General features: G+C 64.4%; 6 protein-coding genes across 6 annotated transcripts; 3 read left to right on the top strand and 3 right to left on the bottom strand.

Annotated features, from left to right (window-relative positions):
• Positions 1-598: 598 nt before the first annotated feature.
• EMIHUDRAFT_214923 (hypothetical protein) lies at positions 599-2,641 on the bottom strand (the record flags this gene model as incomplete). Its single annotated transcript, XM_005763480.1, has 6 exons — positions 599-868; positions 933-978; positions 1,072-1,413; positions 1,493-1,631; positions 1,702-2,059; positions 2,240-2,641. 6 exons carry the CDS (start codon positions 2,639-2,641, stop codon positions 599-601), a joined length of 1,557 nt encoding a protein of 518 aa, XP_005763537.1.
• Positions 2,642-7,364: 4,723 nt separating this feature from the next.
• Positions 7,365-8,568, top strand: EMIHUDRAFT_452496 (hypothetical protein; the record flags this gene model as incomplete). Its single annotated transcript, XM_005763479.1, has 5 exons — positions 7,365-7,611; positions 7,682-7,855; positions 7,930-7,993; positions 8,256-8,314; positions 8,429-8,568. Coding segments are annotated over exons 1-5 (666 nt in total), but the record flags the coding sequence as incomplete, so codon positions are not given.
• Positions 8,569-8,773: 205 nt separating this feature from the next.
• Positions 8,774-10,020, top strand: EMIHUDRAFT_437681 (hypothetical protein). The gene is made up of 4 exons (XM_005763478.1): positions 8,774-9,161; positions 9,242-9,282; positions 9,586-9,627; positions 9,696-10,020. Exons 1-4 carry the CDS (start codon positions 8,806-8,808, stop codon positions 9,737-9,739), a joined length of 483 nt encoding a protein of 160 aa, XP_005763535.1. The 5' UTR covers positions 8,774-8,805; the 3' UTR covers positions 9,740-10,020.
• A 1,647-nt stretch (positions 10,021-11,667) lies between these two features.
• Positions 11,668-12,991, top strand: EMIHUDRAFT_357914 (hypothetical protein; the record flags this gene model as incomplete). The annotated part of the gene is made up of 6 exons (XM_005763477.1): positions 11,668-11,713; positions 11,791-11,993; positions 12,224-12,308; positions 12,362-12,396; positions 12,549-12,676; positions 12,802-12,991. The coding sequence occupies exons 1-6, from the start codon at positions 11,674-11,676 to the stop codon at positions 12,989-12,991; spliced, it is 681 nt and encodes a 226-aa protein (XP_005763534.1). The 5' UTR covers positions 11,668-11,673.
• An 82-nt stretch (positions 12,992-13,073) lies between these two features.
• On the bottom strand, positions 13,074-14,062 carry EMIHUDRAFT_214918 (hypothetical protein; the record flags this gene model as incomplete). The annotated part of the gene is made up of 3 exons (XM_005763476.1): positions 13,074-13,195; positions 13,428-13,680; positions 13,955-14,062. 3 exons carry the CDS (start codon positions 14,060-14,062, stop codon positions 13,074-13,076), a joined length of 483 nt encoding a protein of 160 aa, XP_005763533.1.
• Positions 14,063-14,262: 200 nt separating this feature from the next.
• Positions 14,263-17,497, bottom strand: EMIHUDRAFT_452495 (hypothetical protein; the record flags this gene model as incomplete). Its single annotated transcript, XM_005763475.1, has 14 exons — positions 14,263-14,310; positions 14,498-14,522; positions 14,647-14,875; positions 14,955-14,992; positions 15,068-15,265; positions 15,337-15,365; positions 15,445-15,496; positions 15,797-15,837; positions 15,957-15,981; positions 16,134-16,227; positions 16,305-16,348; positions 16,560-16,618; positions 17,075-17,255; positions 17,366-17,497. 12 exons carry the CDS (start codon positions 17,492-17,494, stop codon positions 14,680-14,682), a joined length of 1,086 nt encoding a protein of 361 aa, XP_005763532.1. The 3' UTR covers positions 14,263-14,310; positions 14,498-14,522; positions 14,647-14,679.
• Positions 17,498-19,224: the final 1,727 nt, after the last annotated feature.

The raw sequence follows: 19,224 nt of genomic DNA, 5'->3' as shown, positions 1-19,224 counted from the left end.
CTACAGCTGGGCACTCGGCGCAACCGCCACAGCCGACACGAGAGCAGCGCTCGAGTTGTCGTGGCTCGGCAGCGCAGAAGGACTGGCAGCCGCTGACGTTGAACGCAACACCACGGCTGGAGGAGCTCAGCCGCACCCTTTGCCTTCTGCCACTGTTGCCAGAGGGACGGGCGGTAGAAGCAATCTCTCCTGACTTCAAACTAGCTCCTGGCATGAGTTTTTCCGGCATGGGACCGTCTCCCATATCCACATCCAGGCCATCGCTCGCGCGGTTCTCGTCTCGCGCGCCACGCATCGCCTCCTCCAGCGCTTGCGTCGAGCGCTCGAGCTTAGCCCCGGCCTGCAGGGCCGGCGTGAGGGTCAGCTCGGGTAATCTCGGCTAATCTCGGAAACTCGCGGGTCATATGCCTGCAGGGTAGGCGCGAGCAACCCCCAGTGCGAGATTAGGATTGCCTTCCTGCGGACGGTGCTCGACATGCTGCACCAGCCGACATCGGCCGTCGAGAAAAAGACGTGATCTCTCCCCTCGTGCCTGCTCCAGAAGAAGGGCATCGCCTTCTGCAGGTACGCCACCGCCTATAATGATCGTTAAAAACGATTAATAGTTACAACCAGGGAACGCCCTCTGCATGCGTGCCTTGTCAAAGGCGTTGGTCGGCGCGTTCATGTTGCCCGAATGGGTATAGTAGCCAAATATCGGGACAAAGAACAGGTCGGCCTCGTAGGGGTCGGTGGTGCGGGTCGCGCCGTCCTCGAGCAACTGATGCAGGAAACGGAGCTCGGCGGAGTAGATTGGGTCCGCTGAAGCCCCCGGATACACGGACAAGTGCTTCGACAAATCATCGGCGCCCGCGGCGTCGTAGTGCACCTACTTGTCCAACATCCCGAGTACGTGGACATAAACCGTGTCCCCCCGCGGCAGGCCGACGCACCGCCCTCGCAAACTTTGCGGAGTGCAGCAGGTGGCCCTTCATCGCCCTGTATGTGGCGAGGGCCAGCCCAACCTACATGCACCGGCAACGCGTGCATCGCGGCGAAGCCACGGCGACCCTTCTGCTGCGGCAAGGCGACTCCTGGCTTTCCATCGGCAAATCGTGCACAAAGATGCGGAGCCACCCTGCGCCACCCTGCTCCGTGCCGGCGCCGTTCCGGCCGCCGGACCTTGCGCGCTCACCACCTCCGCCGACCTTCCCCGCCGGCTCGCCGTCCCCACCGCCTCCGGAGACCCGCTCACCGCCGCCTCCGGATGCCTGCTGACCGCCTCCGCCGACCCTCTTCAGCTCGCCGCCGCCGTGCGCGCAATCGATTCCAAACGCGCCCCGGTCGCAGAGGCAGATGCCGATGGCGCAACGTCCGCGGCCAGAGCAGCAGAACGGGTCCGAGTCGTTGGCTCGACACCCCCAGCAGCCGCGCCTGGAGAACTGGGGTGGGTGGGTGAGCGTGTGCTTGCATACTACGGCCGCAGCGACACGGCCGCGGCGAAAGAGCGCACCGTCCCTGAGGATCCAGCCCAGCGTATTTACGAGGGCTTGCCGCCGGAAAGCCGGCCGCCGTCCGATTCAGCTCGAGGAGGTACATCTCGGACCACATCGTGCCGTGCAGCCGCTGGGTATAGCCGTACGGCAGGTGGCCTGCGCGCACCGCAATTGGGACGAAAGTCGGCGTTTCCGCTGTGGGTGTTCTAAGCGCGTCGCTATCAACATGGGAACGCGCTGGGCTGATCGTCTCGTGGGGCGCCTGGTGCGTTTGGCAGCGCGTTGCAGTTGCCCTGCCAGTCCATGTTTCCAAAGCAGAACCTGCTCGCGTTCTCCTGCTCCACCTCCTCCTCCAGCCACGGGTAGAAGTCTGCAAAGCTCGCCCTCGTTACGTCAAGCCGCTCAACGGGATCGCACGCACATCTTGACCCTTCCGGCTTGTCCCACGTCCCGCAATCCACATTTTTCTTACGGCCTGCGCATCTGAACTTACCACGGCAGTTGTGCACCCAGATCATGGGCTGGCCGTCGTGTGCGAGATCGCAGCCATATGAGCGGCCCTGTATACACTTGGCGATGCTGGCCTGCTTCACGAGGGTCACCTGACAGCTGCCGTTGCCCGGCCGTTCAGGCACCGTGCGATGTAGCCGAGTGGTTTTAGCAAGCCCTGCATGTAGTAGCTTGCTAAAACCCTGCATGTAGTCCACGCCTTTGCTGCACGGGCAGTTGTAGGAAGCCCGGCCGGGAGGGTACCCACACTGCACCAGTGTGGTGGTGTTGCGGTCTGCGCACCGGAAGCTGCCTCTGCAGCTCTTGACCCACACCGCTAGCCGCCCAAAGCGGTCGCTACATCCGAAGGAGCGGCCCGCAATGCATGGGGAGTAGCTGGCCTGATTCACGAGGCTGACGGAGCCGAGGCCTGCTGCACATCCGCCGCCGATTTGAGACAGCTGCCTGCGAGTCAGATTCCGCTCCCGAAAGAGCCTTGGCCTTTGATATAGCTGCCTGCGGCTCGCATTCCGCCCCTGCTTCGCGTTCTCAGCCAAGCTGGCGTCTGCGAAAGGCGACGGAGCGAGCAGCTGTAGCGCTGACGGTGGCGACCGGTTTGGAGACGACACAAATAATCCGCTCGCAGCCACACTTGTGGAGCACAGGCAACCCAGCATGCAAAACATGCTTTCAAATACGGTGACTCTGTGCGTTTTCGGGCCCGGGGTTGTACGTTTACGTGAATCCCGTCAGGAGGAGCAGCGGCGACTACAGTTGTACCTGGACAGTAGAAGAGGGCCCAGAAAAAGAATTCTTAAGATACAAGCCTGGGCGCGGACTGGCGCGGACTGGCACACACACAGGCTCACCACCGGAGCCGCCTAAGCGACTCCGTTAAGAACGGCAATGCACTCCGCACCATGCACAATGCCGCTCTCCCCGCACGCTAGCTCGTTCACCGTCTGCCACGCCACGGCGGTGTGGAGGACGACAGACAAGCGCTGCATCTGCAGCCCGTGCCAGTTCTTGGTGGTCCATGTGACCTCGTCCAGGTGCTGAGCGTGCGAAAGTTTGTTGCTCAGCTGGTTCGCCGCCTCCCTCAGGGTGCTGCGAACCTCCTTTCCAAAGCCTCCGAAAGCCTCAAAATCAAACAAACGTAGATCGCAATCCTGCTGCCGCGCAAAGGGGTAATCGCCAGGCAGCTCCTTGAGCTTTCCCTTGGGGGCATCCTCCTCCTCCCCCTCCTCCCCCTCCTCCTCGGCCTCCTCCTCCTCCCCCGCCACCGCCGCTGCCGTCGCTCCCGACGGAGACCACTTGCCGCGCCCTTTGACCAACTTGAGCAGCCCGGTCTCCGTGTTGCCAAAACGCACATAGGCCCCCTTCCAGCCGAGCTCTCCGTCGCCGGCCGTGTCCTTGCCCTGGCTCGCAAGCGAGCTCGTGAGCTTCAAATCGGCAACAAGGCGCCTGTGCCCCCTGCCGATGTTTGCCGCCGCCACGTCAGGTTGTTTTGGATTACTGTAACTGAGGTGTGCAGTCGGCTCCATCTCGATGATCATGCCCCACGCCGAGCGGAGGCATTTGATCAGACGTTTGAGTAGGACGCGCTCGACAAAAGCAGGGCTGGCCCGAAGGCGCGCAGCAAACTCGCGGACGCACTCCCTGCGCCCAAACGAGTCGCGGGTGGACGCAGCCCTGGCAGCCGCCGCATCGCATGACGCTCTGCCACTCGCCGCCGCCTCGCGGCCCCGCCCGCCGCATCTCACTCTGGTTCCCCACCCGCCGAAGGGCCTCCCGGAGGACAACCACGTCGGCGTCGTCCAGACTGACGCCAAGCACATCGCAGAGCTCCTCCTCGAGAGTGAGAAAGGGCTGGCGAGGAAGCGGGTGGCCAGCGCGGCGGCAGACGTCGCCTCGCAGCAGGTCGCCTCGCAGCAGGTCGCCTCGCAGCAGGTCGCCTCGCAGCAGGTCGCCTCGCTGCTGCTCGCCTCGCTGCTGCTCGCCTCGCTGCTGCTCGCCTCGCTGCTGCTCGCCTCGCTGCTGCTCGGCCTCGCTGCTGCTCGGCCTCGCTGCTGCTCGGCCTCGCTGCTGCTCGGCCTCGCTGCTGCTCGGCCTCGCTGCTGCTCGGCCTCGCTGCTGCTCGGCCTCGCTGCTGCTCGGCCTCGCTGCTGCTCGGCCTCGCTGCTGCTCGGCCTCGCTGCTGCTCGGCCTCGCTGCTGCTCGGCCTCGCTGCTGCTCGGCCTCGCTGCTGCTCGGCCTCGCTGCTGCTCGGCCTCGCTGCTGCTCGGCCTCGCTGCTGCTCGGCCTCGCTGCTGCTCGCCCTCGCTGCTGCTCGCCCTCGCTGCTGCTCGCCCTCGCTGCTGCTCGCCCTCGCTGCTGCTCGCCCTCGCTGCTGCTCGGCCTCGCTGCTGCTCGGCCTCGCTGCTGCTCGGCCTCGCTGCTGCTCGGCCTCGCTGCTGCTCGCCCTCGCTGCTGCTCGCCCTCGCTGCTGCTCGCCCTCGCTGCTGCTCGCCTCGCTGCTGCTCGCCTCGCTGCTGCTCGCCTCGCGGCGCGCCCGGCGGCCGAGCTGAGGCAGCAGCGCCAGGAGGGGCCTCCAGGTGCTCGCCGCCCCATCGCGGCGGCCGGCCGGCCGAGCTCTGCTGAAGCGTGCACGGGATGCCTTTTGCATCCAGGCGTCGTCCTGCGGAGCGCGGCCCACCGGCCGGTGGCGCGCGTGCCGAGCCAGAGTCCTCGCGACCGGTGCCAGCGGCAGCGGTCGCGCACGGCTGTAGCCGCGTAGGAGCCCTGGGTCGGCTACCGTGGCCACTGCCCAAGGCAGCGGCCACCATGGCAGCGCGCTACGGCGTCTTTTAGAATTTGGACATCCAGATTTTAGGAAAAGAATTTTTCCGCAGGGAGGGTCCGGGGATAAGGTATGCCGCGAGGTAGGTGGACCTCACCCTCTCAAAGACTAGGGGGAAGGTGTGTGTGTGTGTGTGTGTGTGTGTGTGTGTGTGTGTGTGTGTGTGTGTTCTCGAGGTTCTCGAGGTGGATATATATCCTTTGGCCGCGTTGGGTAGCGAGGATTGGTGTGACGCGATCCACGCAGGCGTGTTTTCTGGCGGCCGACGCCACCGTCAGTGCACGGAGTTGCCCCTTCTCCGACTGCCCCGGCTAGTTCCCGAGGTCGTCGGGTGTGACCCCTTCGTCCCCCGAGACCTAGCGCGGGTGGGTTGGAGGGGGCTCGCCCCGTTCCTCCCCATCGGGCCGCGTGAGCGGCAGTGTGTGTGTGTGTGTGTGTGTGTGTGTGTGTGTGTGTGTGTGTGTGTGTGTGTGTGTGTGTGTGTGTGTGTGTGTGTGTGTGTGTGTGTGTGTGTGTGTGTGTGTGTGTGTGTGTGTGTGTGTGTGTGTGTGTGTGTGTGTGTGTGTGTGTGTGTGTGTGTGTGTGTGTGTGTGTTAAGAATACTCTCTGCGTGCAGCGGTTTTCTGCGTGTAGCGGTTCCAGCGTAAACGCCGAGGACCTCCGACAAGGCGGGCGCTTTGGTACCCGGGGGGCAAACTAGTAGCGCCTCCCCGCGAATGACGAGGTGCGCCGCGCTGCACCCGACTCGCATACATGCCCCCCGCCGGGCGCTTCTCGCCGTCAGTTGCTACACACGCGCGTGAAGTTGATGTGCAGTCTCGCGCTCCTGTTCCTCCGCCGCCAGATCACACGCCATGACCACCGCAGCTTCATTCCGGCGCCACCTCACACCACGGCCACATCACACTCAGCTCTCCCGCTGCTCCCCGCACGCCTCCAGATGCTGAGCAGGGTCCTTCCGAGCACGGCAGTGGATGCCGATGCCATGGACACTAATGGACTCGGTCCCGAGCAGCTGGCGGAGAAGAGCATGGCGCGGTCGCTAGCTAGCACAGACTCGGTCATCCACGGCAATCCGCCGACCGCGTGCCAGCAGGCACTGACGCACCACCACCCTCGCTCCCTGCAGGAGGGCCGTAAGGAGGTAGCACTCTCGATCTACGGGTACATCGCGCAAGAGATCGACTTTGAGATCCCAAAGCTGAGCTACGACCCAAAGTCGTTCTACCAGGCGCCCTCCCCTCGCTTTCCCCCCTGGCAACCGCCGCCTCCCAACGCTGCTCCATATCCATGTCCCCGCCCGCGCAGAGCGTCTCGACTCACGCGGGCGCGCAGACGCCCTACAGTGCAGTGGATGGTCCTCTGCGCGAGGCGGCCACTAGATTTGCTAGGTGACACTGGATCGGCGGCATCTCATACGAGTCTAAGACACTTCCGATACTCCTCCAAGCTACCAAGCCACGTCTGAGACGCTTCCGAGACACTTCCACGCGTAATTTCCGTCGAGTCGGGCCCACTTATCTCTAGGCATCAGAGCTCGATAGAAATCACGCCGCGTGAGCTCGCTGCAGGATGCCGTGTTGAGCGAGCGAGAGTGGGGTTGGATGGGCGGCGCAATTGCGGACGCCTTCAACCACGACCACGGTTTGGTGCCGGCGGCGCAGCTTGAGGAGATGGGCGCCAAGCTCGAGCGCGTGCTGGCCCCAAAGCTGCAGGCTGATATGTAGCCGAGGTGTTCCGAGATGAAGCCGACATCGTGGACTAGTTGGACTCTGCCGAGACTATTCCCTCGTGGCCATGCCTGCCGAGCGCGCCTTGCACTTGCAGGCCGCCGTCGATGCGGCGAGCGAGACGCTCTGCCTCGGCGAGCGCGGGGTCGCCCTCACCTTCCTCGGTCTCGAGATGGGCAGCCGGCTCCAGGCCACCGCGAGCTTCAGGCGCGCTCCGCGGGGTGTGGGAGGCTGGCTGCCTCGCCTCGCATGGCCTCGCCCCACCATAGCTGCCTAGTGCGATGAGTTGCCGCTGCACAGCCAATCACGACCGGTGCCACGGTAGGCTTTCTTGGCCAGCGGCGGGCCCGATGGTGCCGTTCGACGAGGTGACCGGAGTTGTGCTGCCGGGCGGAACAATGCCGGAGCAGCCAGCTGGGTGCGGGCACGGTTGCGGTTGCTGCATCGCCTGAGCACCCACCCCCATCGCTTCGATCCGGTAGCCTCTAATGCTACTCGGATCTCGCGCTTTTCGCTTTCCCGTCCCCGCGCCGCCGTCGTGTGGCAGGTAACGAATGCAAGGACAGAGCGTGTGCGAGACGCCCTCTACGAAAAAAAGCAGGAGAAAAAGGGAAAGAAAGAAAGAAAACAGACAAGGGGGGGGGGGGGAGGACGGCACGCCGCCATCACACACAGGGATTTCAAGGAGAGGAGTGTGGTGCTAGCCGCCGCCCACCCTTGGGCGTCCGCCTCTTTCTATCTCTTTTCTCAGTCCCTCGCCGATTCTCGCCGCAACAGAGTAAAAAGAAAGAAAGAAAACGGACACCCCAATTGCAGAAATTTCTTTTTTAACTTCACTCGCGCAAACATGGCGGACTCCCTGTTGCAGCGGCGTGCCCTCGTCGCGGCCTCGATCGCCATCGCAGCCTGCGCCGCCGCCGGCCTATGGCTGACACGAGGCCACTGGGGCGCCGCGTTGCAGCTGCTGAGGCAGGAGGCGGAGCGGCGGCGCGAGGAGGCGCCCGGCGCAGTTGCCGCCTGCTGCGTCCTCGTCGTCGCTCTCTGGGTAATCCTCCTCATCCCATCGACGCCGATCGAGGCGCGAAGTCTCCGAGACATCTCTCAGACACCTCCGAGACGCATCCGAAGCGGGCGGGCCGCCTTCGCAGGTGACGATTGCCTACCTGTACGGGCTGAGGCTCGGCTTCCCTCTCGTCTACCTCGGCAAGGTGCTCGGCTGCCTCTCCGCGTTTGCAATCGGCCGCTCCTGCCTGCGAGACTGCTGCGAGCGCCACGTCCGCAAGACGCGGCTGCTGCGAGCCGTCGAAGGCGCCGTCGCCAAGGCGCTCTCCGAGAGACGCGAGAGCCGTCCGAGAGGCGGCCGCCGTTCACGGCACAGCCGCGGGTGTGAGAGCAGGAGCCGCTTCGGATCGCCTTTCTGTCGCGCGCCGCCTACCTCCCCATCGCGTTCAAAAACTACGGCCGGCATGTAGCGAGATGCTGAAGAGAGGCTGCCGAGATGCTGCGGGGTGCTGCTGGGCTGCAGCCGAGGTGCAGCCGAGGGACAGCCGAGGGGCAGCCGAGGTGCAGCCGAGATACAACAATTACAACCGTGCCCACCTGCCTGCGCCGAGGGTTTGCACGGCGCCCGTTCACAGCTGCCCGCCGTGAACAGGCCTCGCCGTCCTCGACCTGCCGTGGAGATATGGGGAGATATCGGGAGATGTGGGGAGATGTGAACAGGCCTCGCCGTCCTCGACCTGCCGTGGAGCGCCTTCGTGGCCGCCTTGCTCACCGTCGAGGTCTAACCTCTAACCCTGACCCTGACCCTGACCCTAACCCTCACCCGAACCCTCACCCATACCCTTACCCTAACCCTAACCCTAACCCTAAGCCTAGCCCCAACCGCTGTCGAGGTCTGGAACTCGCTCCAGTTTGCTCTCATCGGCTCCGCGGCTCGCTCGGTCGGCGGCGGCAGCGGCGGCGGTGGCGGCGGTGTTGGCGGTGGTGGTGGCGGCGGCGGAATCCCCACCGGCCTCGCCAGCGGCGGCGGCGGAGGAGGTGGCGACACCTCTGGAGGAGGCAGCCTGGCTTGCGAGTGGTGAGGACTCAGCTGGTTCGTGGACGTTGCAGGCGGCAAGGCTGGGGGCAACCTGCGCTGGCGGGCGCGGCTTCCGATCGCGGTCGCCGGCCTGCTGGTGGTGGTGCTCGGCGCGTACTTGGCGACTGTGACGCGTCGTGAGCTGCGGAGGAGCGAGAGATGGCCGAGAGGTGGCCGAGAGGTGACCGAGAGATGGCCGAGAGATGGCCGAGAGATGGCCGAGAGACGGCCGAGAGGTGGCCGAGAGATGGCCGAGAGATGGCCGAGAGGTGGCCGAGAGGTGGCCGAGAGATGGCCGAGCGACAGCCGAGCGACAGCCGAGCGACAGCCGAGAGACAGCCGAGAGACAGCCGAGAGACAACCGAGCGACAGCCGAGCGACAGCCGAGCGACAGCCGAGCGACAGCCGAGCGACAGCCGAGAGATAGCCGAGAGACAGCCGAGGAGGACAGCACCTTCAACGAGGTCATACTCACCGAGCAATAGTAACACTCCCCTCATCAGGATCGAGATGGAGGAGGAGAGCGCCGAGGCCGAGGGCGCGGGCAGGCTGGCGACGCCTTCTGAGTTTCTTTGTGAAGTCTTCTTAATCATTAGTCACTCTTGTTTAATTCTGAATCATTCTTCAGGCCGCTGGCGACTCCCTCGCCGCCAGCCGCGCGATCTGCAGGAGAGTCGACACTTCTGCTGCACCTCTGCTGCATCTCTGCTGCACTTCGGCTGCACCTCGGCTGCACCTCGGCTGCACCTCGGCTGCACTTCGGCTGCACCTCGGCTGCACCTCGGCTGCACCTCGGCTGCACCTCGGCTGCACTTCGGCTGCACCTCGGCTGCACTTCGGCTGCACCTCGGCTGCACCTCGGCTGCACATCGGCTGCACTTCGGTTTCATTTCGGCTGCACTTCGGCTGCATCTCGACTGTATCTCGGCTGCATCTCGGCCGCACTTCTGCTGCGCCTCGCGCTATCTGCAGGCGAGTCGGAGGCGTCGCCGCCCGGCGCAAAGGCTTCGCAGGGCGGCGGCTTCCCGGGGCTCGACACGGAGCGTTGATCAGCGTCTGTTCCCAGCTGCTGCTGTGAATAGGCGGCGGTTTCTCGAGGCTCGCCGAGGAGGGGAGGCTGAGCTGAAATCGCGGAGGTAGGGCAACTCACAGAGACGCGTTTGGCGCCGGGCAGTGGCCTCTCTCGCCCTCGTGGCTGCCTATTGTGTACGGGGGGAGCATTTTATTGTGCACGGTTGTGTGTGTGTTGTCTCTCGACCGTACTCGCGAGGCTCTCGTCTCACCAAACTCGTCGTGTGTGTGGTGTGTGTCAGTGGTCGGACTGTTAGTGCTGCGTGCCGCGAGGAGAGTTATATGGGGTAATTTGTGCGATTGCCGCTTCGTTTTGTGATTGGCTACAATGTATGTACATATGCACATGCACATGCATGTGGGTTGTGGGCCTCGGCTGTCCCGGTGTCGCGCGCAAAAAGCCCACATAGTTCTCACTCTAGCATTCAACACTCTGCATTTTCTTTTGGCCCGAAGTCACGGAAACGGTTTTGGGAGGGGGGGGGGGGGGGGGCAACGGGCAAGTCCAAGTGGCGGATTGCGCACGACACACCGCTTTAATTTAATTTATCCACACTAAGCGAGGAGGGCAACGCCAGGTTTTTTATATTATACCAAAAGCTAGGTAGGCCCACAACGCCCTCTATGTTGGGTCAAGGGCGCCTAGAAGAAGGCGCCGCCCCCCGAGGGGGAATCCCACACCCGTACCCCGAGCCCCCGTCGAAGAGCGCGTCGAAAGCGTCGTCGCCTTCGTCGTACTCCTCCGCGTCAAAGCACCGGACCGGCTCCCCCCGGCCGTGCTCCCTTGCCCAGGCAGCGCAGGCGCGCAGCCAGGCCGGGTCCAAAATGGGGGTCGAATACTCGCTGCCCCCGGAGAGGGACGACGGGTATCGACGCGGCCCCAGCAAGGTGTACGCCACAGTTCCCCAGGGGACCGTGGCGACGACCGTCGCCTCGGACTACACAGTCCGACCAACGACTGCGACACCAACGCGGTATGGGTGCACTTGGAGACTTGGAGTGCAGTGATGCACGAGCGCTTTTGATTATAAGAGGGCTCCCGCGGCGATCAACACCGCAACTCCTTTTCTAAATTTCAGCTGAGGGGCTCGCTAAACGCTCGCCGAGCTCCATGCTGTGCAACACCACCTCCTCACTAATCGTCAGGGCGAAAGGCGCAGTGCACCTGCGCAGCGGGGGCTCGCCCCCTGCACCGCGCTCAGCGGCGCAGGGGAGGGCGGTCGGTGGCGGCGGCGGCGAGGCGCGAGGCGGTGGCGGCGGTGGTGCGGGCGGCGGGATGACAGGGGAGGCGGCGGGATTGACAGGGGAGGCGGCGGCCACGAGCGGAGCGGCGCGAGAAGGGGGGGGGGGGGGGCGGCAAGGCCCCCGTAAACGAGGCGCCCCCCCCATCAAAGGGACCCCCCCCTTCCAAATGGAGGGCGGCGGTGACGGAGGCGAGGCGCGAGGCGGCGGCGGCGGCGGCGGCGGCGGAGGCGGCGGGGGGGGGCACCGAGTCTCGGTGTACGGTGAGCGGCGGCGGGAGGAGGAGCAGCGGCGGCGCTCGCTCGCTGTTGACGGGAGCGCTTTTGAGCCTGGGAGCCCATGCCACTGCGACCGGCGTGCCCGGGAACGGAGATCGCGCGCGCGCCGCCACTCACGACGCGCGCGCGATCTTCGCGGAGTCGGGTCCCCAGAGGGAAGCGGTCTTCTCGGCCGACGTCCAGCGGCGCGCAAGGAAGCAGGCGCAGCGGAGGCGGCCTAGCACCGGCTCGGCGCCGGGCGGCTTGCGCTGCCCGCGAGCCGCGTCCTGAGCCTCGGCAGCGCGCTGCGCGGCGCGGCGCTCGCGCTGCTGCGGTGCCGAGAGCGGCATGATGGTTCGCCAGCTGAAGCTCGAGACTCCAGGAATCGAGCACAATTGCGTTACATGGGCATGGCCGGGGTTTCTGCACCGAACGATCTTACTTTCGGTCTATCGAAAGTGTTGCGCGATAATTTTTTTCGATGGCCGACATGCCCGCGCGCCGCACGACACGGCCTGAGCCGTCGCCGCGTACGCACGCCTCCGCTTCATTCCGGCCCTAACCCCCACACTCCATGTTGTCACGTCCTCCTCTCCGCGCCCGGCAGTCCTCGCGCGCCTTGATGCCTTCATGCCGGCCATCGCGAGCGCCAACGCCGCGCTGAGCCAGACCACGGGTGCGGCGGGATCGTCGTTGGAAGCGGCGATAGGAACGAGTGCTGGCGCGGGTGTGAGCGCACTGGCCGGCGGGCGCAGCGACGCATCTCTGCGCTTCATGGAGGAGGAGGAGGGCGAGGGCGAGGACGAGGAGGTGTGAGCGCCTCCCGCACACACATGCGCGCAGCCAAGATTGCACGTCGTCGCGCACATGCTGACGCGCGTCGTCCCATGTTGCCGCAAGACGCACGCCACTTCACTCCGCCGCCAACGCCTCGTCTCTCCTCCTCCCTCTTTCCCCCGCCCCACAATACAGATCACTGCTGCTGCCACAGCCACACCGCCACCGCCACCGCCTCTCGACTTGGACGGCGCACGGCGCAGGAAGAGCTGATCGATCCTCAGCTGCTGAGCGACCCGGGCGCGAGATCTAGCCGAGATTGCGCCGAGATCTGGCTGCGACCTGGCGGTGAGTGAAGAGCAGCGCAGGGCGTCCTTCACACCCCGCCGAGCTGTGAGCAGGCGGGCCATACGTGGAGATGGACCTGCACTGCGGGGTGTTTGAGAAGGCGGGGCCGCCCCTTCTTTCGGCTCGCACGGCTGTGAACGGCGCCTCTCCACGATGCGCTGTGAACACAGGTGGCGGCCGGAGTAGTCCTCGCGTCGCGGCTGTGAACGGCGCCTCTTCACAGCCTCGGGCCGTGAACAGGTGGCGGTCGACGAGTCATCCTCGAGCAGCTCAGAGGAGGACGAGGAGGGAGAGGGAGACGACGGCGGCGGCGGCGGCGGCGGCGGCGGCGGCGGCGGCGGCGGCGGCGGTTTGCGTCTTCCGTCGCGGTGAGATTGCCGAGACCAATCGGGAGATTCTCCGAGATCCGCCGAGATCCGCCGAGACAGCTCGAGAAAGGCAGGGCGCGGCGGCGGTCCACAGGCGCCTCTTTACGGCACGGCGGTGTGAACAGGCGCACCGCGGCGGTGGCGGAGGCGCAGCGCGCGGGGCGGACGCTGATTGCGGAGGTTGCGGGTGGGGAGGAGGAGGCGAGCGACGGCGGGGAGGAGGAGGAGGAGTCGCGTGGCGGCGACACAAGCGGTGGCACCACCGACGCGGCGAGCGGTGGTGCGGGGAAGGGGGGCAGGAAGGGCCAACGCTAGGGCCGACGGTCGTGGCGAGACTCTGACTGAGGGGGGCCACTTGTGAAGCATGTGGAGCGGTCGCTGACGGCGTGAGATTGCACTAAGCGGGGCTTATCGTGGCGCGCCCGGGGTAGTCTTGTGTGGGACGCATACGACTGTAACCATCCATAAAGCGACCCACTGCGATGAAGTGGAGGTGCATGAGCGAGTGCATGCCATCGTCTGCACCGACAAGCAAGTGAACCAAGATCCAAGTGGGCCAAGCAAGGGCCAAGCCCAAGGCGGTTCTCTCTGCTTCTGGCCGCTCATTTCGCTTTTCGCATTTCGGGTAATCGGGTTGGTCGTGGACATGCAGTCGTGGACGGTAAGGTAAGGTAAGGAAATAAACTTCTCCACACATAGACGTACTGTATTTTAACGACCCTGGACACAGCTTCCCTCGCACCCCGCACACCTCGGTCCTCGCCCACCGCCCACACCTGCGGCAACACCGAGGCTCGTGTCGCCACTCTTCCACTTGCCCTTGTACTCGTTGAGCAGGCGATCGAGATGGCAGGGCCCTTGGCTTCGATCGGCTTGCCGTTGCGGTCGATGGGCTTAGGGTCGAGTCCGGCGAAGTCGAAGCGCTGCTGCAGGCTGCGGCACGTCGCCGAGTGGACGTCATACTCGGCTCTGCACGCCGCATGCGTGACGCCGCCAGACCCATCCTGTGCGCGGCTGCTCCACTGACGCAGCGTGCCATGCTTGGCCCACACAAGTCAGTGCCGTGGTGCGCCCTTGGCCTGTTCAGGAAACGCTCACCTGTATGAGCTGGCATCCACCTTCCAATGCGAATACCACGCCGGCCCGACCGACACCCGACGAGCTGGACACGAGACCACGGTGCGGCGCAGGGCATGCATGCAGCCGTGCCGACGACGACGCATGCTCGCCTCACAGCTTGCTCAACGCCCTCTGTGGCGGCAGGTGCTGGTGACGGACTTCTTCAAAGCCATCAAGAATCGCGACCGCTTGGGCAGCGAGGGCCCGGCCCCACGGCTTGATGCCGAGCTTCTCGAGCGCGCTCGTCACGGCCTCCACGCTCGTCATCCTGGCGGAGAGTCGTGCCCGCGTCCTGCAGCGCGCCTGAAGAAAGCATTCGGCACAGCGCGCCATTGGTGCGGCGTCGCGCGACCGCGAGGGACCGCGGGGGGGGGCTAGCGGGATGGGGGGTTCTAAGGGGAAGGGAGCGGGGGGGGGGGGCGCCCAGTAGGGCGCCGGCACCCCAGCGTGCCTCTGGAAGGCACCGAGAGGTACAAAATGGCGCAAATGACCAAAATCAAGATTGTGGTAACGCGAGCTGTGCCACTGTGAAATGGAACTAAGCCTAAACGGTCTTAAAAGAGGGACCCCCCCGGGCCTGCAATCTCTTAAATGGCAAGTTCAGCCCCCAAACCTCCTCGTTTCTTAAAAGGTCTTAAAAAATCCGGCCCTAGAACCCGGGGTCCCCTAAGGCACAGGGTCAGCGCGCGCGAGCCCACCCCCACCTCCCGGTGAGCATTTCGAGAGAATGCCGTGGGGCTCCTGTCGTTAGACGTGGAGTCTGGAGTGTGGAGACGCGAGGGTTGCCCCCCCTTGCCCCACCACCTCGTGTGTGTGGAGAAGTTTACCTTACCTTACCCTTAAACCCTAGACATGACTCGTGAGCAGTTTCTCATCAGCCTCGGTCATCCACTGCACGTTTCCTGCCACGGCCACTTCCGAGACACTTCTCCGTGGCACTTGTGGAGAGACCCTTCTGAGACACTTCCCGACACACAAGGTGTCAGGTGACTTCTGCGGCGAACCTCCGAGACTGAGACATCACCGCGCCTGCCACGGCCAGCGCGCCTCTTGCAGCAGCTTGGGCAGGTCGGCAGGCACCTTCGGCGCCAGGGGCGGCCGAGTCAGCCGAGGTTAGCCGAGATTAGGCGAGGTTAGTTGAGGTTGGATCCGCAAACACCTTGGCGCCGGGGTCGTTGCAGAGACCGAAGCGCAAGCCTGCATGGGAAGAAAAGGGGAGGAAGAAAATCGGTCGTGCCAACGGGGCGGTGCTGCGGCCAAAGCGGCGACGACTTCGAGGACGGTTTCGTGGACTGTCGGGTGCCACACGGGCCGCCACAAGTCGCTGCAGCGTCGGTGCCTCTCGGAGCTGTCTCGGGCATGCCACGGGCAAGAAGCCGCAGCGCTGTGTCTCGGGAGACTCTCGATCGGAAATGTCTCGGAGACGTCTCCTGCAGAGCGCTCGATCACAGCCTCACGCATGACACGCGCCTGTTCACACCTCGAGGTGTGAACACGCTGCCCGCTCACAGCGCGGCGGCGGAGGCCTCGCGTCGAAATGCCACGTCGGCGCGCGCAACAAGGAAAGTGCCTAAGGAAGAACTAAGCGAGAAGGTCAACGGATGTGTGGCGGCCTGGAGCGAAAGGCTGCTGGAGAGGCTCGGCGGTGCCGGGCGACGGCAAATCGTCATTGTGTGACACGCCGAGTCCGTGCATGCCCGCCTATAGTCGAGAGACAGCCGAGATACAGCCGGCAGACAGCCGAGAGACAGCCGAGAGACAGCCGAGCTTACTGCCGAGAGATGCAGCCGAGGTACTGCCGAGAGACAATCGAGAGATCGAACATTGCGGGCTAGACCCTGGCTGTAGCTCGGCTGTATCTCGGCTGTATCTCGGCTGTATCTCGGCTGTATCTCGGCTGTATCTCGGCTGTATCTCGGCTGTATCTCGGCTGTATCTCGGCTGTATCTCGGCTGTATCTCGGCTGTATCTCGGCTGTATCTCGGCTGTATCTCGGCGCGCCTCGCCGCTCGAGAGGCCGCACGGCTTGACGATGGTGGAGCCTGATAGTTATTTAATAACTAGGGGCTATCTGTCTAATGATGAACTGTTAATGAATGCCGCACGGCTTGACGATGTCTAATCTCGGGCGATCTCGGGAGATCTCGGTACAAGGCCGCGCCAACTCCGGAGCCCAGCAGGAAAGCCTGAGATCAGCCGAGATCAGCCGAGATCACATGAGATCACTCGAGATCGGCCGAGATCGCCCGGGATCAACCGAGATCAGCCGAGATCAACCGGGATCGGCCGAGATCAACCGAGATCGGCCGAGATCAGCATGCGACGGTGCAGGGGGCGCCTCTGCGTTCAGCTTCCAAAAGAGGACAGAGCCGCCCTTGAAGGGGGCTGGCTTGGGGTCGGTCGTTCCCATCGACGAGCAGAGGACGACGCGCCTGTGTCTCGGACATGTCGCGGACGTGTCGTGGACGTGTCGTGGACAGTGCCCATGCACGAGCAGAGGACGACGCGCAGCGAAGGCAGCGCGCGCGCGTTCTGCTGCGCGAGCGCCGCGACCTGGCGGGCGATAGGGGGGGGGGAGGGGTCCGGGGAGGGAGGGGGGGGGGGGGGGTTGGGGGTGTCTTGGGAAGTGTGTCGGGCGTGGAGAAGTGTCTACGGAGTGTCGTGGAAGCCTGCATGAGGCACTGCATGCGGCAGTGTGTCCGGTGATCGACGCTGAGATGGGCTGAGATGTAGCCGAGATCGGCCGAGATTGCAGGAGGTGTGCCTGGTGCTCGACGCCGTCGAACTCGACGGCTCGCATCTCCTTCTGTGAGGCGCCTCCGCCTGTTCATTCTTGATTCTAAATCACTAACATTCGCATCTCCTTCTGTGAGGCGCCTCCGCCTGTTCATTCTTGATTCTAAAACACTAACATTCGCATCTCCTTCTGTGAGGCGCCTCCGCCTGTTCATTCTTGATTATAAATCACTAACATTCGCATCTCCTTCTGTGAGGCGCCTCAACCTGTGAGTACTCGATCGTTACTTGGTAGAGATTCATCACTATCGCGTCCCTACTATCGCCTCTGGAGGCGACTCACAGAAGGAGATGCGATCGCCGGCAGTCTTCTGTAGACTCATGACGCGGCAGTGTCTCTAGTGCGTCTCGGAAGCGTCTCGGAAGCGTCTCGGAAGCGTCTCGGAAGCGTCTCGGAAGCGTCTCGGAAGCGTCTCGGAAGCGTCTCGGAAGCGTCTCGGAAGCGTCACGGAAGCGTCTCGGAAGCGTCTCAGAAGCGCTCGCCGACGGCGGCAGCGATCGCGACGGTGTCGACGCCCGTCGACGCGGCGGTGAGGGTCTCCGGCTTGGTCACGTCGCCCACGAACACCCCTTCGCCCTCGTCGCACGCCTTGCAGCCGAGCAGCTCTCGCGCCTTTGTGACGTTCCGGACAAGCGCCCGCACCTCGGCGATGCGGCTGTCGGCCTGGCGGCGGCGGGAGAGTGCGGTCAAGCCCTGGGGACTGGACCGGCGCTTGCAGAAGGAGTGGGTTCACTCTCTCTCGCTCTCGGAAGTGCTCTCGCCGTGCGTCTCGCCTTGAGCTGGAGGTAGAGCGCGCTACCAGTTCGACCAGTTGCGCCCGTGACGAGAACGCGCGGCGAAGACGCGGCGTCGTTGGCGAGTTCGGAGGTCCACGCGGCGGCGGCGAGGCACAGGTGAAGCATGTATGTGCGTTCCGGGTTCTCTCGAGGTTCTCGAGGTGGATATCCTTTGGCCGCGTTGGGTAGCGAGGATTGGTGTGACGCGATCCACGCAGGCGTGGTTCCGGCGGCCGACCGTGTTCCGGGTTCAACAGACTAGCTAATAAAAACCGCATGGTCGTTTGCGCTTTTCTAGAAGGAAGCAAAAGTCGGGCCACCACGGCCGCGCACCACGTAAGATACCAAGAAAACCGAGATCGCGAAACGTGCCCGCCTGGCCACCCTCTCGTGGATCGTGCCTCATGCCCTCCTCACCCTCAGGCTCTCCGGAGGCTCCATATGTCGAGATAAAGAAAGAGGACCTTTATCTCCCGGCCGGCAAGGCGCCTGTCTATCCTGCGGCGCCTGATGACATTCGCGAGTATGTTCGAAATGAGATGAACAAGTGGACGCCCAAAGGCGAGGCGTCGCCGAACCTTCCCATCCCGCGCTTTTCCACTCGCGCGCGGATGTTTGGGGCCATTACGCTCCGGCCTGCCGATCGCGCTGACGACCACTCCGCCTCATACGAGGCCAACAACTTTGTTGTCTGCGATGCATTCACCGTACGCGGCGGGCCCCCGGTGAAGCTGCGGGCAATTTGCTTCATCTTTGCCTACGTTTGGGATGCCGAGGAGAACGACCTGGACCTCTTCAAGGATGCGGGTTGCGAGAGCCTGCGGGTCGGCTGGAACCTCGTGGTCACGGCGGGAGGCGCTCACGTTGCCATGCTCCCAATGCCAGACCCGAGCGACATTCAGGTGGTCGGCGCGTGCTCAGAGAAGACGCCAAAGGCGTGGGAGCTGAACAAGGAGGGATGCGCCATTATCGCAGACCTCTTCGGTACGAATGGCAGCAGCTTCGCCGGCCTCAAGCCGCTGAGATCGGTGAGCTCGTTGTTGTGAGCACACTTGGGGTTGTGTCTGAAGGCGGTAGACTTGCTCATAGGTGGTCGCCGCGGGCAAGAGGCTTGCGGCCGCGGAGGCGGAGGCGGAGGCGGCGCAGGCGGCGGCGCAGGCGGCGGCGCAGGCGGCGGCGCAGGCGGCGGCGCAGGCGGCGGCGCAGGCGGCGCAGGCGGCGCAGTCGAATTCGATCCTCCCTCCTGCCCCTTCTCTCTCCATCCTCTCCACCCCCGATGCGCCAGCGCGGAGCGGCAATCTGAAGGAGCAGCTAGATGAAGCAGCGACGGGCAGCTCCGCGGCTGCGACTCACTTGGGCCGGTGCGAGAAGAACCCGGCTGTGGGACGGACGGCCGTCGCGATGCAGACAGGCGGGGTCGACACTGACCATGCTTCAAAATCGTCTCGAACACGGCTACACCACGGCCCACCCCAAGCGCAACCCTGGCGAGCTGCTTCCTGCAGCGGAGGACTGCACACGCGGGGCGAGGTCAGCTTCTGTGGTTGGTTGGTACGACAAGTATGCTTCCACCTGCGGGGATTACATGCCCGACACAGGCAAGCTGATTGTGCCTCGTCGCACTCGCAAAGAGGAGTGGGACGAATACAAGGCAGACCTCGGGGACGACGCCGTCTCCTACGAGACGTTTTGCAAGGTGGTCCGCAACAGTGACGGTTTGACGCATGTCAAACGCGCCCGGGCGATTCTCAACTTCCAGAAGTGCACAACCTGCGTCAATCTGGACGCGAAGGTGAACTCAACCTGCTTACGCTCTTCGGCCTGGGATGGTACGGCCTGAGCAGTATGCTTCATTG

Source organism: Emiliania huxleyi (assembly GCF_000372725.1).
Source record: "Emiliania huxleyi CCMP1516 unplaced genomic scaffold EMIHUscaffold_63, whole genome shotgun sequence".
Taxonomy (NCBI): domain Eukaryota; phylum Haptophyta; order Isochrysidales; family Noelaerhabdaceae; genus Emiliania; species Emiliania huxleyi.
Note: the sequence above shows the minus strand (reverse complement) of the source record. Positions and strands in the feature narration are given on the sequence as shown.

Excerpts from the sequence above, each read along its gene's own strand:
- EMIHUDRAFT_437681 (XM_005763478.1), top strand. The coding sequence starts at position 8,806 with ATGGCCGAGAGATGGCCGAGAGATGGCCGAGAGACGGCCGAGAGGTGG. Across the intron at positions 9,283-9,585 it reads GCCAGCCGCGCGATCTGCAG|GCGAGTCGGAGGCGTCGCCG; the intron begins GAGAGTCGACAC and ends CGCTATCTGCAG. Across the intron at positions 9,628-9,695 it reads CGGCGCAAAGGCTTCGCAGG|GCGGCGGTTTCTCGAGGCTC; the intron begins GCGGCGGCTTCC and ends TGCTGTGAATAG.